General features: G+C 30.5%; 4 protein-coding genes and 1 long non-coding RNA gene across 6 annotated transcripts; 2 read left to right on the top strand and 3 right to left on the bottom strand.

Moving 5' to 3' along the window:
* Window positions 1-267: 267 nt before the first annotated feature.
* Window positions 268-3,526, bottom strand: LOC108692375 (ras association domain-containing protein 8). Its single transcript, XM_018200596.1, has 10 exons — window positions 3,452-3,526; window positions 2,828-2,938; window positions 2,352-2,654; window positions 1,995-2,118; window positions 1,661-1,893; window positions 1,428-1,589; window positions 1,170-1,286; window positions 939-1,078; window positions 507-814; window positions 268-397 (listed from the first exon to the last, which is right to left on the bottom strand). Exons 1-10 carry the CDS (start codon window positions 3,524-3,526, stop codon window positions 297-299), a joined length of 1,674 nt encoding a protein of 557 aa, XP_018056085.1. The 3' UTR covers window positions 268-296.
* Window positions 3,527-4,276: 750 nt separating this feature from the next.
* On the bottom strand, window positions 4,277-7,315 carry LOC108692395 (60S ribosomal protein L13). The gene is made up of 4 exons (XM_018200620.1): window positions 7,278-7,315; window positions 6,653-6,811; window positions 4,770-5,019; window positions 4,277-4,609 (listed from the first exon to the last, which is right to left on the bottom strand). Exons 2-4 carry the CDS (start codon window positions 6,793-6,795, stop codon window positions 4,343-4,345), a joined length of 660 nt encoding a protein of 219 aa, XP_018056109.1. The 5' UTR covers window positions 6,796-6,811; window positions 7,278-7,315; the 3' UTR covers window positions 4,277-4,342.
* A 350-nt stretch (window positions 7,316-7,665) lies between these two features.
* On the top strand, window positions 7,666-11,173 carry LOC108692393 (probable leucine--tRNA ligase, mitochondrial). Its single transcript, XM_018200619.1, has 8 exons — window positions 7,666-7,716; window positions 7,953-8,157; window positions 8,263-8,656; window positions 8,745-9,628; window positions 9,713-10,066; window positions 10,140-10,380; window positions 10,483-10,720; window positions 10,852-11,173. Exons 2-8 carry the CDS (start codon window positions 7,974-7,976, stop codon window positions 11,056-11,058), a joined length of 2,502 nt encoding a protein of 833 aa, XP_018056108.1. The 5' UTR covers window positions 7,666-7,716; window positions 7,953-7,973; the 3' UTR covers window positions 11,059-11,173.
* On the bottom strand, window positions 10,793-13,271 carry LOC108692396 (gamma-glutamylcyclotransferase-like). Of its 2 annotated transcripts, XM_018200622.1 has the most exons (5): window positions 13,253-13,271; window positions 12,873-12,995; window positions 11,394-11,692; window positions 11,194-11,298; window positions 10,793-11,009 (listed from the first exon to the last, which is right to left on the bottom strand). In XM_018200622.1, exons 2-5 carry the CDS (start codon window positions 12,975-12,977, stop codon window positions 10,994-10,996), a joined length of 525 nt encoding a protein of 174 aa, XP_018056111.1. In that variant the 5' UTR covers window positions 12,978-12,995; window positions 13,253-13,271; the 3' UTR covers window positions 10,793-10,993. The 2 variants fall into 2 exon arrangements, with proteins under 2 accessions (XP_018056111.1, XP_018056110.1); XM_018200621.1 differs by lacking the exon at window positions 13,253-13,271 and having other exon boundaries at window positions 12,873-13,209.
* On the top strand, window positions 13,272-14,819 carry LOC108692397. The gene is made up of 3 exons (XR_001931974.1): window positions 13,272-13,659; window positions 13,808-13,982; window positions 14,571-14,819. It is a non-coding gene; the product is annotated as an uncharacterized LOC108692397 (long non-coding RNA).
* The last annotated feature ends 1,443 nt before the right edge of the window (window positions 14,820-16,262 follow it).

Below are 16,262 nucleotides of genomic sequence, written 5' to 3'. Positions count from 1 at the left end.
TATGAGTGATTCATGTAACAATTTACATACTTAATACTTTCACTAATATTTTGTGAATAAATGAGATAGATTAAGATATAGATATATATATAATATATACATAAAGATAAAAACTTATCAATGACACATAATATAGATAGTTGAAATATTACTGAAATAAATGCATAAAAGATATGTAGAAAAATTAAGTACTTCACGTACTTTAAATAATATAAACATACAAATATTTTAACGTATATTCTTTGATATGCTTTCTCACATATACGACAGTATTATCAGGTATATTGGATTGGTTTTTATACCCACACACCATGTGGATTCTTACTTGTGGGCACTGCAGTTTCCAATTGCCTTGGTGATCCTATCATTTTACGTGTACTCCCAGGTTTATGGGCACCTAATGATTAAGTGATTTTATTTATTAAACATTTTATATACGAAACAGAAACTTAATAACATATACATGTACACATGACATAAATATGATATGATATAAATATAATGACCTTCTAATAAAGATTTGACTTGTTCATCTGAGCATGCAACAGCTAAACTTTGTAGATTTGCTTCTTTCATGTCGGCTACCAATCTCTCTACTTGCAATTTCTTCTCAACGATCGCCGATTCCAGATTAACTACTTCTAATTTTAATGATTCTGCATGTTGTGAAGCTAATTCAGTTGCGCGTTTGGCTTGTTCCACCTCATTTTGCAAATGTTCCACTTCGCTGATTATTTTTCGTTCCATAATTTGCCGCTCATCTGTTTCACGACTTATATTGTGTTGTTCCATTGCAAGTTCTTCCATAACTAGCCTGTTATAATTCACATTTTAATTTAACGCAATGCAATTTCTTATGTTATAATATATTAAAGAATATTTGAAGGAATAACAAATCATTTTTACAATTCTATAAATAAAATTATGCTTGCATTTACCTTATCTTGTTTTTACATTGAAGAAGTTCCGTTTCGCAATTGGCAAGTTTTGATCTAAGCAATGTTATTTCTGACTTCAGTGTTTTTTCCTGCTGCCTAACTATTTCACTTTCTTCTTCTACATGAGCCAATTCTTTCAACTAATCAAGATAAATAATAATTAATAATTCGTTACTAATATTAATGTATAATAATACATGGTAATTAAAGAAAAAAATAGATAAAAGTTACTTGTTCCTCAATTATTCGACCAGTAGACTCAATGCGATTCATTTCTTGGGAAATATAATCCATTTGATGCATTTGTTCTCTACTCTTTGTTTCCCAATACAATATTTCTGCATCAAACTAAAATCAATAAATTATAGTTTATTGCATATTTTGCAAATAAATTAATCGAATCAATCTTAAGAAAGTCAATATTTAGAAAAAAATATGAAATATTCTTCGGTAATTATATTAAGTCAAACTATCAAAAAAGATACTTACTTTTGTTAGATCAGCTTGTTGAGCATTAATAGTATCCCGTTGCTTATTGACTAGTCTTATAAGTTCAACATATCGTTGAGTATAAGCGACAGTTGCCATATTTTGTGTCGTGACAGAAAGTGGATTAACAGATTGTGTAGGCACTTTTGTATCTTGAAATTCCTATAACATATATTATAAATTGCACACAATCCTATAAATTATTATATCAAACATATTTGTAGCAACAAAACCTGGATAAGATTCCTTTTCAATTTCATGGAATTACTAGATGATGGTTGATCATCTTTGTGCACATGAGGACTTCCACTGCCATGTACAAATTGTGATCTTCCAGGACTGTTTAAATTTGGTGGCGGTGGATCTCGGTAAGGTGGCAAAGTGCGTAAGGGTGGCGAAGCTGGGCCTGGAGGCTCTCTGTAAGGTGGAACCTCGCGTACTTTTTTTTGCGACAAGTGTGTTGCAACTAAAGAAAAAAAAATAAATTAATAACAAGATAAATACTATCATGAGAATCGTTGCAATATATGTATAAAATATATAATAAATTACAATAGAATAACTTACTTTCAGCATTAGTCCCTCGCGTAGGTGACTGTGCTGGTTTTTGTACATTTTTTCGAACATTCAAATCTTTATTCTTCAAATGTGGCGTGGGCTGAACAACAGCCACATTATTCTCCATTTGAATCTAAAATAACATTTTTTATTTGCACATATATAATAAAAATTAATTACGAAAAACCTAATGTAAACAAAGATATGACATGAAGACATAATTATAAATGTTATTAATGTAATAAAATTTATAATAAAATATTTATTGTTAATAATATTTATGTAATTTATGCTAATATATATAATATATTAATATACATATACACATTTGTCTTTTTTTTTATTTATTTAACAATATAGACTTACCTCTGTGCTACCTTCTGTAATACTTCCATGAAAGCCACTAAATGTAAGTGATTTCCTTGTATCTCTATTCCTCTCTAATCCTCCTTGTGTATCATCAAAATCTGAACTTTGCATAGTTGATACATTTTTGCTCTCATCCTGTATACTAGCAGTACCTGTTCCATCAGGCAATGAAATTGGTAATCCATTTGCACGCGATGAATACGTTAGTCGTGATGGTAATGCATTTGTTTTATTTTCCGATGTGGAACGTCTCAGAATCAATTGAACTTCTGAAGAGTATTCACCCCATTTCATCAAAATCTGATCAACATAAATACAATGTAAATTTAATTATTTCTCATATGTGATTATATTAATCTATACATTTTAATTTATTAAAGACTTTTACATTTTGTTAACAATATAAAATATAAGCTCATGATAAATTATCTTAATGTACTATTATCATAGTACATGTAGAAAATATGCCTGACCTTAAGAGGATTCTCATAAGGTGCCAGCAAACGTTCATTGGTTCGCCAACGCTCCACCAAAGTGAATCTACCTGTTTGAGCTGTAGCATGAGCAAGTGCATACACCACATCCTAAAAATAAATAGTCATTAGCAGCAGAATTTAAAATAAACAGTCTTGCAAGAGATAAAACAAAAGAAGCATGATGATAAAATCTCAATAATGATAAAATCTCAATCATTGAATCATGCAATCAGTTAAATTATTGATTTTCTTTTCATATTTATTGATATTTATTTTCATAATTTCATATATATATTCTTTATTGCATTATGCTAATAAAAATTTGTATACTAAATTTGTAAAATTTGTATGATGTTTCATTTTATCCATTTGTTACAAAATAGCTATTTAATTCCAATAACTATACATATAATTTGATTGATGTTTAATTCTTAATAATTGATATATTTCTCTGAATTATTTTCTATATTGATATATGCATATATATATACACACACACACGCGCGCGCGCGCGCACACACACACACACACACACACACACACACAGAGTATACAAACACGTTTAAAATTAGTACAATAGAATGGTTGTAAACAATAGCAAACTTTATGTGATATACATACTTGACAGGTGGTGGTATCGGTAACGCCACACACAATGCGTTGAATTCCCTCCACCCACACCTTCAGCTCCATCATGTTGTGTTAGGATGGAGATGATATCGAGTCCCGAACTTAATTCTTTACATCGCAGATGCAATCAGTTCGTGTCAAGAAACATCGGTTGTTCCTCATCTTCGTACAACTGTTATCATAACCTCGCGATCGATCGCGTACGTCTTGATGAAATTTTTAACTCCAGACGAGGACAATCGATTTTTTTCGATACGATCGTTTAATCACCATCGAGGGTGGAGCGGATGGATCTAACTTCCCTTCCGACGAGCTTTTAATTTCTCTTTAACTTCCGATGTATGATTACGGAGGTGACAGATGAGCTACTATAGCGACACAGTACGTAAGCGGCGGTTTACATCAAGTTACTGCATGTGCATGATGAATAAATGATTAATAACAATTGATAAAGTCGAGCGCATATTCATAATCTCTTTCCTCTTTTTTAAAAAAATATATATATGTATTTTTAAAGCAAGTTAGAAGTTTGCTTCTTTCTGAGAATATCTTTAATGTTATGACTTTAATCTTGGAAATAAAATTTATATAATTACAATATAATTTCGGTAATGTAGAAATCTTCTTTCTTTGTATTCAAAACATTATATAAAAATTAAAAAATGGAAAAGTATGTTCAATACAATTATTAATTAATTAAAATGTAATTTTTGTATATACTGAAAACAAATAAATCTTGATAAAACATCTGATTATCCAGTCCTTTTGCTAGAGAAGGAAAAAGTGATCGCAAGGTATCTCAGAAAAAGAACAAAATTATTTTCCATTAAAGGAAAATTTTATTTTTATATATACATAAGGAAAAAAAGATGTCATAAAGAACTACTTCTTGGCTTTCTTATCCTTTGCGACTTTAGTCATCTCGTCGGGATTGTCAGATGCATCCTTAGCGCGCTTTGCACGAATGCCGACTAATCGCGCGTCAGCTCGTGCTTTACGAAGGGTTATATATGCAGAGAATTTAGTTTCTTCCTCGGTAACAGGACGAGCCTTTGCTTTAGCAGGTGCTTGATGCCGGATAGGCATGGGATCTCCCTTAATTTGAACTGCAAGTTTCCTTTCCTCTTCGGTCGCATCACCCTTCTTAGGCTGAAATTAAAAAAAAAAAAAAAAAAAAAAAATGAATATATAATTAAAATAAGAATAAATTTTTCATAAACGGTCAAACTGTCATACATTTCTCAATTTTTAAATAATATAAAGAAAGAACACGTTCTGTAAATTGATAAAACAATTTGAAATTATGTACCTTCTTCTCATTTACGGGGAACAGGATCAATTTAGCCTTATATTCCTTCAAACGCTGAGCATTAGTTTGCAAAGACTCAATGGACTTGTTACGACGACGAGGATCAACCGCAATTCCGATTGTTTTAGCAAATCTCTTATTTAAACCGCTAGCTCTCAGCTCAGCGAGCGTGAAACCTTTGCCAGCACGAACCTTGGTATGGTAGCGGAATGTCGGACAATGCACGATAGGTCTCAGAAGATTTACAGGCCTAAAATACAATCAATGGTATTTAACTGTTAAAATACAACAATGATATTTAACTGTTAAAAAAATATAAAAGTAATTTTATATCGTGCAAATATGATAACCATTAAATAGAGATCTTGGATCTAGAAATAATAGCAGTTCAACATAATATTTATTTTGTAATTCGATAAAATAAGATTATAATATATATATAATTATTTCTGTAGCTTTAAAATTATGATCTATAATTAATGCAAAGAAAACTTTCAACTTTGTAAAATAAACATATTCTGCTGAATGCAGCCAATATTAATTATTACAATATATAAACGTTCATAGGCATATCCAGGAGAGAGAACTTAAAAAATAAATAAAAAAGATAACCTTATTTTTTATTTTGAATAAATTTTTGTTATCACATAAAATATTTATTTTCTATATTGTTACTCAAACACATCTTAATTGTCGCACGATTAGTGCTTCATACTTGCGATAAAATACCAACTTACTTTTATAAAAATTTTCCATATATTAAATTTTCCAATATATTAAATAGTTTCGAACTTATCTGATTATAAATTATTTGATATTCAAATAAGTGTATTTGATTATTTTAGAATTTTTATCATAAATGTTAATTACATAGTTGAGAAAAATAACAAAATAAATTACTAGTTACATGTAAGAAATATTAATATCATTGACAAATTTTTGATTAATTTACTAACCAGCTGTGTAGAATGAGCTAGTTAGAACGATCGTGACAGCTGTTATGTAAAGGAACATTATATATCATGACTTTAACTTGTAATGTTCTCATCAAAAAAACAATGAATTGGTTGCTCTACATGACAGTGAATATTGTAACATTATTTCTCAATTTAATATGACAAAATCAGATTTGCGATTAACATTGGCAAATGTTTTCTTCGACCTGCAATTTATATCATTTAATGGCATGGAATTGATTATAATGTAGATATGTCTCTTATTAATTAATTTAAGTTGTTATTCTGTCATGATTCTTAATAATTTAATATTAAAATTTTGCATGTAATTCAATTATTATTTTCTGCTGATGAAGAATGCTATATTACCAGAAACGTTCGGAGTTATTTATTTTCTTAAGCTTTTTTAAGATTTTATTAAATTATATCAAATAAATATAAAATGTATTAAAACAATAAAATCTGATTTTTGCTTGTTATATCTAACCTTTGCTTATTTTATTGTATTGTTACTAAATAAGCTCATCATTATTTATATTACTATTTTTTTTCTTGTCACAACCATGTAAATAATTTCTGGAAGTTAGAAATTTGACACGATCCAACATAAGAAAATTTTTCACAAGATTTTTGAATAAAAAAAACAGAATACATGCAAAAATATTAATAAATACTCCATTTACAATTAGACATTTTAATTTTAAAAACTATATTTGATCTATACGTATTTCAGGAAAGAAATAAAAGTTATAATTTACAAAAATGTTCTTTTCCATTTAAAATCAAGAATGAGAAGGAGATACATGCTAAACTCCAAAAGCAAAAAGATGTAGTTTATGTGATAACAAAATGATTAAAATTCACTTCATTTCATTCAAAATGAAAAAATTCTGGATATGCCCATGCAAATGTTATCTGTACACATACCTAGGAGCAATAGCTCGTGCCTTTTTGATACGTTTTTGTTTACGACGGATCTTTCTCGCTGGTTGATTAAACCAGGTCTTCACGTATCGTTGCCAATCCTTATGGAAATGGCCATTTGGGATCATATTATTCCCTTTACCCATGGTTGACGCCTAATGTCTGCAATAGAATCAAAATTAAAAATTTTTACATCACTTGAAACTTGAGATATTTTTGTAATTAAGATGTTTGGTAACTAATTTGTTGTGGTAACTAATTTGTACGAAAAAAAAGGTTAGGCTCCCTGATGAGCACAATAGCAGTTTAATTAAACAAACATAAATAACTCATATTTACACAAAATTGTAGCTAATGTTAAATACATTAAATTATTGAGAAAAAACTGCAACAGAGAAAAAAATCGAAGAAAACAAAAGTTCACCAGCAGCAGTTTGACCCTGTATTCTAACCTCTCCTTCGCGGAAACAGAATTCAAATCGAAAACAATTATCTCAATACAAGGATTACACATGAGGCAAAAGCAGTTAGAAATATAAAAAGTTGCACATTCCCGTCGTTATATATTACGCAACATAAACGATGGTAATACCTCCTACAGATTTAATGTTCTATGACATTCACTCACCAACTCACGCACACGAGACAAATCGGAAAAGGAACGTGAGACCGGCGGAAATGGCATTTTTGTGAGTAGAAATCTCTTTGTCAGACAGGAACAAAATCTTTTTACGCGTTTTTCGAAATTAATAACAATGTCAATAATAATATTAATAATATTCAAGGCTAACTAATATTCCAGATTGACAAAGTAAATTATACTTTTCAATCTATAAACAGTAATTTATCTACAGTTGTATAGAAAAATGGCTGCGCACGTGAGCACAGTAGCGTGAGCATGTATACACTATCATTCAGTCTCACTTTGTTTATATGGAAGAAATTTGATTTTAATGACGATGCAAAGATTATCTTATCCTCTCAAAATATCACGATGCAAGATACGAAAGTGTTTAAATAATTTTTTTCACCAATCGTTGCAACTATCTACTTCTGATACATCATTGGTATTTTTATTTAATGTTTAAGTTATCTCTCTTGATTTTATGTAAAATGTAAGATATAAAATTTGTTTAATTATTCTAGCCTTTTTATTTTACTCATACATGCAATAATAATAAAAAATTTTCAATATTTAGTAATCACCTTATGTAAATAATTTTATTAATAAAATAAGAATGAAGTTCGAAAATTGTTATATCTCGCTTGGAATGTTATTTATTAATGAAATATTGCTTTTCAGTCTTCAGTGTATTCGATAAACATGAAGAAGATAGAAAAGTATTGGGGTGATAAAATTAATCCTTATAAATCCAGTGTTAATGGAGATGCTAAAGATAAATTTTACATTCTTTCTATGTTTCCATATCCATCTGGTGCCTTGCACATGGGTCATGTTCGAGTTTATACAATAAGTGACACTGTAGCTCGATTTTATAGACTAAAAGGCAGGCCTCAAAAACTTATAATATTGATTCATACGAGATTGAAAGAATAAGTCTTTATAATGATATATTTAAAAAACCAATTTTAATAATATAAAATAAATTTAGGCAAGAATGTAATTCATCCAATGGGCTGGGACGCCTTTGGATTGCCAGCGGAAAATGCGGCTATTGAAAGACAAATCAATCCTGCTGTATGGACAACTGAAAATATAAAGACAATGCGTAACCAATTAAAAATGTTAAATTATTCTTTTGATTGGGATCGAGAATTTGCAACCTGTGATCCAGATTATTATAAATGGACTCAAGAACTGTTTCTAAAGTTATTCGATAAAGGTTTGGTCTATCAAAAGGAAGCTTACGTTAATTGGGATCCTGTCGATCAGACTGTATTAGCTGAGGAACAAATAGATGTAAATCAACGATCTTGGAGATCTGGTGTACTTGTTGAAAAAAAATTGTTAAAGCAGTGGTTTATTAGAACAACAGCTTTTGCAAAGTAAGTTGTAAGTAATATGTGTGTATATATATATATACATATGGTGTTCTGAAAAATTAATATTTTTAATAAATAAATAATATTATAGATCATTATTGGAGGGTTTAAATGATCCAACCTTGAAGGAATGGAGAGATATTACAAAGTTGCAAAAACACTGGATAGGTGATTGTAATGGCATTAATATTGATTTTAAATTAGTATCCGAAATTCCAGAGTTTCCAAGAACATTAAATATATGGATTGACACACCAGAATTTGTAGAATACGCAAAGTTTGTTGCTATATCCTCTCAAAGTATATTAAATCGTAAAGAGCATACATATGAAATAGATGTTGGAATAAAAAGTTTAAATGCAAAAATAATAAATCCATTTTCCGGTGAAGAGTTGCCGGTTTTTATCACTGACAAAGTTGTTTACCCATCATGGAGAGATGTTCGCTTGGGTATTCCTTCGGCATCAATGGACGATTTAAAATTTTCGGAGTTAATTGGAATACCATTTACTCGGCATTCAATACGTAGCTACGAACAGCAACAGCAGAAGATATCCGAAGTATTCCAAAAAGCTAGAGAATGGGGTATAGGCGGATATCCAGTAAGCTCAAAATTGCAGGATTGGTTAATCTCTAGACAGAGGTATTGGGGTACACCTATACCTATTATTCATTGTACAAATTGTGGCACACAACCTGTACCTCGTAATCAACTTCCTGTGATATTGCCAAAGATGACGCACTCAAGCTCGAATAAAAGATTCTCGATCCAAGATATGAAGGATTGGTTGCAGACGAAATGTCCTAAGTGTGAAGGAAATGCTACTAGGGAAGCCGATACAATGGACACGTTTGTAGATAGTAGCTGGTATTTTCTAAGATTTATGGATCCCAAAAATACAAAAGAGATGTTTTCGGTAGAAAAAGTTAAGGAAATGTTTCCCGTAGATCTCTATATAGGTGGAAAAGAACATGGTATAATAGCAACATTTTCTTAATTACTGTACTTTGGAATTTTTGTCAAATTAAAATATTTTTTACAAATTTTACCCCTTTTAGCCGTGCTGCATTTATATTTTGCCCGATTTATGAGTCACTTTCTGCACTCAGAAGGTCTTTTACCATACCGAGAACCATTTAAACAGCTCCTCGTGCAAGGAATAGTAATGGGTAAAACATATCAAGTTATAAATACTGGCAAATACATACTAGAAAATGAAGTGTTGAAAGAAGGGGATCAGTACAAAACGAAATCCGGAGAACTCGTCTCCATGCGCTGGGAAAAAATGTCAAAATCAAAGCTTAATGGAGTTGATCCTCTCATTCTGTTGAATAAATATGGAATAGATACGACAAGATTATTAATATTGGCCGATGTTGCGCCAACATCCACTAGAAATTGGTCAGAAAATAGTAAGTTTCTTAATTTACAATTACTTTTTTAAATGTTCTTATTAGAACATAATATACTTATTCATAATTACAGCTGTTACAGGTATAAGCAATTGGCAAAACCGTCTTTGGACTGTTGTTAAACGATTTAAAACTGAACGCAACAAAATATCTTTGGAGGAACTCGAAAGCAAACCTACTAATCCTAAATACGCTGAACAGGATGCATACATGTTTGACAGCCGGAATTATTTTCTAAAAAACGTGACATTTAACATAGTAGAATCGCAGCAACTTAGTATAGCAATATCTCGACTGCAAGGCCTTACAAATAGGTAAATAATTATATTTATATTTTAGTAATTCCGTGCATAGTGTAATTTTAATTTTTAATATTCAAATATACACATAGAATAAATCTAAATCTGTAATTATAGCTTACGAAAAGTTGACTTGGAGTGTCTAAGAAAAAGTCGCGAATTCGAGCGAGCGTTAGCTGTTCAAATTATAATGCTCGCTCCATTCGCTCCACATTTTGCTTCTGAGTTATGGGCTATATTCTGTTCTGCTAAGTATCATCTTATAGATAATACTGAAGTTGACTTAAACAAAACTATATTTGAACAGAAATGGCCAGATATTGACATGGATTATAATCTTGTAATGAATGTTTTTGTAAGTATCCTGATATGTATGATTCTATTATTAAAATATAAATACATGGAAAATCAAAGTGTTTACAAAATATATATATTTCTATTTTTCAAATTTTAATTGATCATATTTATACCATATGTACATCATAGGTAAACCAAAGAAAATTTCTCAAAATGAAAATTCCTCGACGTGAATTGGACAAAATGGCGGCAGATACAGCGTTAGAATATGTGATCCTCCATCCGTATTATCAAAAATATTCGTACAATAAAAATGTTGTAGGTGTCAATTTTAAAGCAGAGAAAAGCTGTGATGCGTCGTTGTACATAACCATGGAAAAACAGAAAGAAGATTAGATAAAAAATAGCATTATTTCAATTTGTACACATAAGATATTGATAGAAATTTATTATATTTATTAAGACAAAAATATTTATTACAAAGAGAAACAACAAAGTTTTTCAACTAAAATAATAGTTCAATTTGCTTACCTAATGTCATAGTCGCCTTCATATCCATTATCTGGAATGGTTTTCAAGAATTTTATATAATCAGTGGGAAGTTTGTTTTCTTTAGCCCCTTTTAATATCGTATTTCTGCATGAATCATGGAAAATTTTAAGAAGTTAAAGATAAAAATAATTGTGTTCAAATTACTGCAGTTGCTTTTTAAATTGCATATAATGGCATACAGATATAATGGTGAAGGTCTCTTATCCATTGGAAAATCTTCTGGCTTTATATATTCCTTTGGATTATTACATTGCTGGTACACTCGACAATTTAGAGTTCTACCACCAGGAGTTTCAACATTTACTGACATTGCATGGTATATATTATCTTGAACACCTTCTTGACAGTCTAATGTAGCTAAATTGCACTTGTCTAATTCCCAGATTATACCCCATACCACTGAATGTTCTGTTTCTACAATTGTGGCAGATGCTCCATGCCATCGTTTAGAATATCTGTAAAAATCCAGCCTAAAATTCTGTAATAAAAATACATAATGTATTATTTTATATAAATATACTGTATATATGTTAATAAATATATTAATATATAAACAATATAAATGTAATAAGATTAATATTAAGATTTTCTTGTTTGTGCGTTTGAAAAGAAATTTAATAAGTTTAATAATTTATAATTTATATTAACATAAAGTTCTAAGAATTTTTTCAGAATTTTTTCAGAATTTTTTAAAACTATATTTCCTCATGTTGGTAAAAATAAGAAAATGTAGTACTAAAAAGTTAATAAAAAATTCTGAAAAAATTTTTAAAGTTCCATGAGAAGAAAATAAATGATTTTTGTCTCTTGCAACTTTTCTGTAAAGTTGATAGTATTTGAATAAAAAATTATTATTATACAAGACCAATATTTGGCAATTTTTAGTAATTAATATCTTATTGACTATCGAAAATTGCAAAATAGAAAACTTTTCGACTCAATTTCCGCTCTATCTACACAAAAGCAATTGGCAAAAACTTCGGGACACCCTGTATACATACATAGGGTAAATGTTAATGCATATCCGTACCATGAGAGAGTGAATGAAAGTGAATGATCGACTGCATCTGTAATCATCTTTTTTTTAAATTCAAAGAAAGAATTTTAAAAAGTGAATTTTTTTTAGTTTATAATGATCATCTGTGCTATTTCAGCACGTATATGTGATTTAAGCGGGTGCTTTCCAGCAAGAACACAGTCACACACTGTGTAACACTATGAATCGTTTCATCCTTATTTAACATAGGCAAATAACAAAGATGTAATGATTTACTGTATTACGCTGGCTACGGTCGATTTGGACGCTCTCAGCACTTTTCAGTACTTCTATTCTTATTTTACATCTAATGAATAAAGACAGAATAATGATTATAAGCGCTTAAAGCCCATGAGCATCCAAATCGATTGCAGCCACTGTGTTTTGCTGGAAAGCACCCATTGATAGCCATTTGCATATACATCGTTTAGATGATTATAACTGCAGTCGGTATAGACGCATTAGCATTCATCCTGTATATAACAATTAATATTTATATCCATACAAAATTTGGAATAAATTCTGTATTAAATCAATCAGTACTTTGTCAATCAACAAACTTGGAAACATGGAATAACTTAAAAAAAATATGTATACATCTTGATTTTTTTTTCTTAATTACCTTTATGTAACCGATATCTTTCATTATTGCGGTTGGATTACATAAATGTATCCTCTTAGCGCATAAGTTGCTCCCATAAGCGAAATACAGAAACGTGTTTGCCATTTTTCAGACTGATCCAAACTGGTCTTGCAAATTTTTCACAAATAAAGGATCTCTTTTACCAACCTCGGTTAAGTTAACCAACGGTTACATGGGATTTCTCATTTAAGCCCAGTTTCAACTTATTATTAAAATAAGTTAAACCTCGGTTAAAAAAAAAAGTTAATCATGAGTTATGAAACTGGGCCTAAACGAGCCTCATGTAACTTAAGCCGGTTAACTTGACCAAAGTTGATGAAAGAGACCCAAAGTAATAAAATGTTTCGCTATCACACTACTTGACACTAATGTATTACTGCTACTGTCAAAATAACGACGAGGTCGAGTCGAGCGCACATATATATAAAACACTGTGTGTACAAAATATATTGTGTGTGTATCTACGAAAGATAAGATATGTCATGGTTCTTCCACCTGCATACAAATATAATATATATTTTATGTGCACAGTGACAATTAAGTGTTGTTAATAATAATAATCCTGAAGAAAGAGGACGCGCTCCTCGCCTCTCACGAGCGCCGTTTCGGTCTCTACGGTGACACTACGGTTTATCACTTGATTAACTTTTATCTGTCTAATTAATCAACCGAATTTCTGTCATGATTCTCAGTGTCAGTAAATCCAGCGATTGATTTGAAGCGCGTTTTGAAACCTAAATCCGACCGATCACATCTGAAGCGTTCGGTGAGTTGTGTTTGGTCGAACTCTAGAGCTTTTAGCTCTCTCTCTCTCTCTCTCTCTTGTTCTGTCTCGATCGTTTTCCCTTTTTTTCTTTCTCTATCATATTTATCATCGTGGCGACACTGGCGATCGTGGACGGCGTGGACTGCAGAGTGCAGGCTGCACTTCTGCCACTTCTGGACACTTTGCAGAGACATTCGGAACATTTGACGGCGTGGACAGTGGACTGGCGTAGGCCGCATGGATACAGAACAATTCAGCGGGATAACGCCGCTGGAATAGCTTGGAGGTGTTTTTTCATAAGCTAAGTCGTAAATCGTGTAGAGGTAAGGCAGGCTTGAATACACAAAGACATAATTACGCGTTGTTTATCACTCCATCTGTCTTCCCCCGGAACGCTCTGTAATAACATGTTGTTCGCGTCAATCATCCCCGCGTCTCTTGGTCTCTGCTCTTGTTCTTAAGACCCTTGTTTTGTTTTTTGATTCACTATGAAGGATTATAGTATCATTCGACAAAGAATCAAGGATCCAGTGATAATTTTCTCAAGCAGAAATTTCACTTGTTCAAGACTTGCAATTATTATAGTAATGTATCAATTCAAATACTCAAATAGGCCCCTTTCATATATTAAACCTTTTAAAACCTAATCACACAGATTGAACAGTGAGTTCAAGTGAGTTTCTTTAAGTACGACATAAATAGAATAGTTACCACATGAAAAACCGTGTATGAAACATGGATGGAATCAAATCTGGATGAGTGGACCAAGTGACATATTTTATATTTCATCTCTTTAACTATTATTTTTCTAAAGTTTTTTTTATGGCGCGAAAAATTATTATGGGATTTCTAAAGATGAAATCAAACATGATGCTTGATTTCTTGAATAATATCATGTGATTCTATTTTAGACTATATTCAGATTCAAGTGTCATCCATATCACTCTATCATTATTTACCAAACAAGGATAACATGACATTCAGAGAACACTTGAGTGAGAATCTGCAACACATTTCTTAAGAATAAGGAGAGAAAAAGAGAAAAGATGTACTTTTACTTGATGCTATGTTCATTTTTAGCTTCAAAACAGATCATGTGATCAAAATTGGTGAATATCGAGCGTCATTTTCTGACTTAAAAAGAGCATAGTAAAAATACAACCAAAGAGAGATGTGCATTCCTGATTTTTAATGTTTTTTATTAGAACGAATTCGTTTTTAAACGAAAAGTTTAATAAATATAAAAATCATGTAGGTATATGCAACATGCAGCTCTCAATGTATGAACGAATTATCGCATACATCAGAGCAGACATAACTATACAAGTTATCATTCAAGAAATCGAGCATCGTGTGACTTCATCTTAGGATCTCTTTCATCAATCTCAGGTAAGTTAACCGACAGTTACATGGGATTCATTTATATCCGTTTCCATCAATTTATTCTTTATCGTTTTCTAATTCTAATAAAAGATTAGAATAAGACGAAGAGTAAGTTGAATCGAGATTAAAGTTAATCTACGTTGGTAGAAATGGGCATTAGACCCAGTTTCACAATTCATGATTAATTTTTAACTGAGGTTTAATTTATTTTAAGTAATAATGGATAATAATGAATAATAATGAGTTGTGAAACTGGGCCTAAATGAGCCTCATGTAATCGTCAGTTAATTTAACCGGGGTGGGTGAAAGAAACTCTTTAACAGGGTTGTCACAGATCTAGAAAACTGAGAAAACCAGGAAAAATCAGGGAAATTGATGGAAAACTGAGAAAAGTCAGAGAAAAATGTAAAAAATCTGGAATTTTGAAATTTGCTCATAATTTCCTTAAATTTCTATTCCAGATAATTGTTATAATTTTTTAATATTATTGATGTAAAACATATTCAAAACTCGCACACTTTAAACGATTAATATTTACGAATTTAAATTAATAAAATTAAAATTTATATTTTATTCAGTATTTTTATTTAAGCGCCCTTTTTCGTAATTACATTTTTTTCCAATATTAATTTATTTTTTGTTGGCTTGAATTTGCACCAAAAACTTTAGTACGTTACTAACCTTTTTTTGCGTTGTTTTTAATAATATAGGCTAGCTTTCCTACAATTCTTGACTTTAAATGTGTTAAAATTTATATATTTTATATTGGAAAATTTTCCATTTTCATCTGGAAAATCTGGAAAAGTCAAAGAATTTTAAAATTTATTTTCTGTGACAATCCTGTTTAAGGATTAAAGAGAAAGAAAGAAAGAAACGGTGTATTTTAACCTGCTGTAACGTTCATTTTTAGCTTTAAAACAGGTCATGCGATCAAAATTGGCGAATATCAAGCTGACCTGTTCTGACCTGAAAATGAGCGTCGTAAAGTCAGGTAAAAATATAGCCAAAGAGAGATGTGCATTCCTGATTTTCAATTTTTTTCATTGGAATGAACATTTCATGAAAGAAAAGCGCGGATTGCACGATATTGTGATAAAGCATATAATATTTTCATGATAATTTAAAAATAGTATAATATTTTAATTTAATTTGTTATTATATGGGCAGATATTTTTAGAATTGGAATGTTTTTGGAATTTATATATATATTTATATTTATA

This window comes from Atta colombica, unplaced genomic scaffold (genome assembly GCF_001594045.1).
Source record: "Atta colombica isolate Treedump-2 unplaced genomic scaffold, Acol1.0 scaffold7, whole genome shotgun sequence".
Taxonomy (NCBI): Eukaryota; Metazoa; Arthropoda; class Insecta; order Hymenoptera; family Formicidae; genus Atta; species Atta colombica.
The sequence above is the reverse complement of the archived record's forward strand: the minus strand, read 5'-3'. Positions and strand labels throughout refer to the sequence as shown.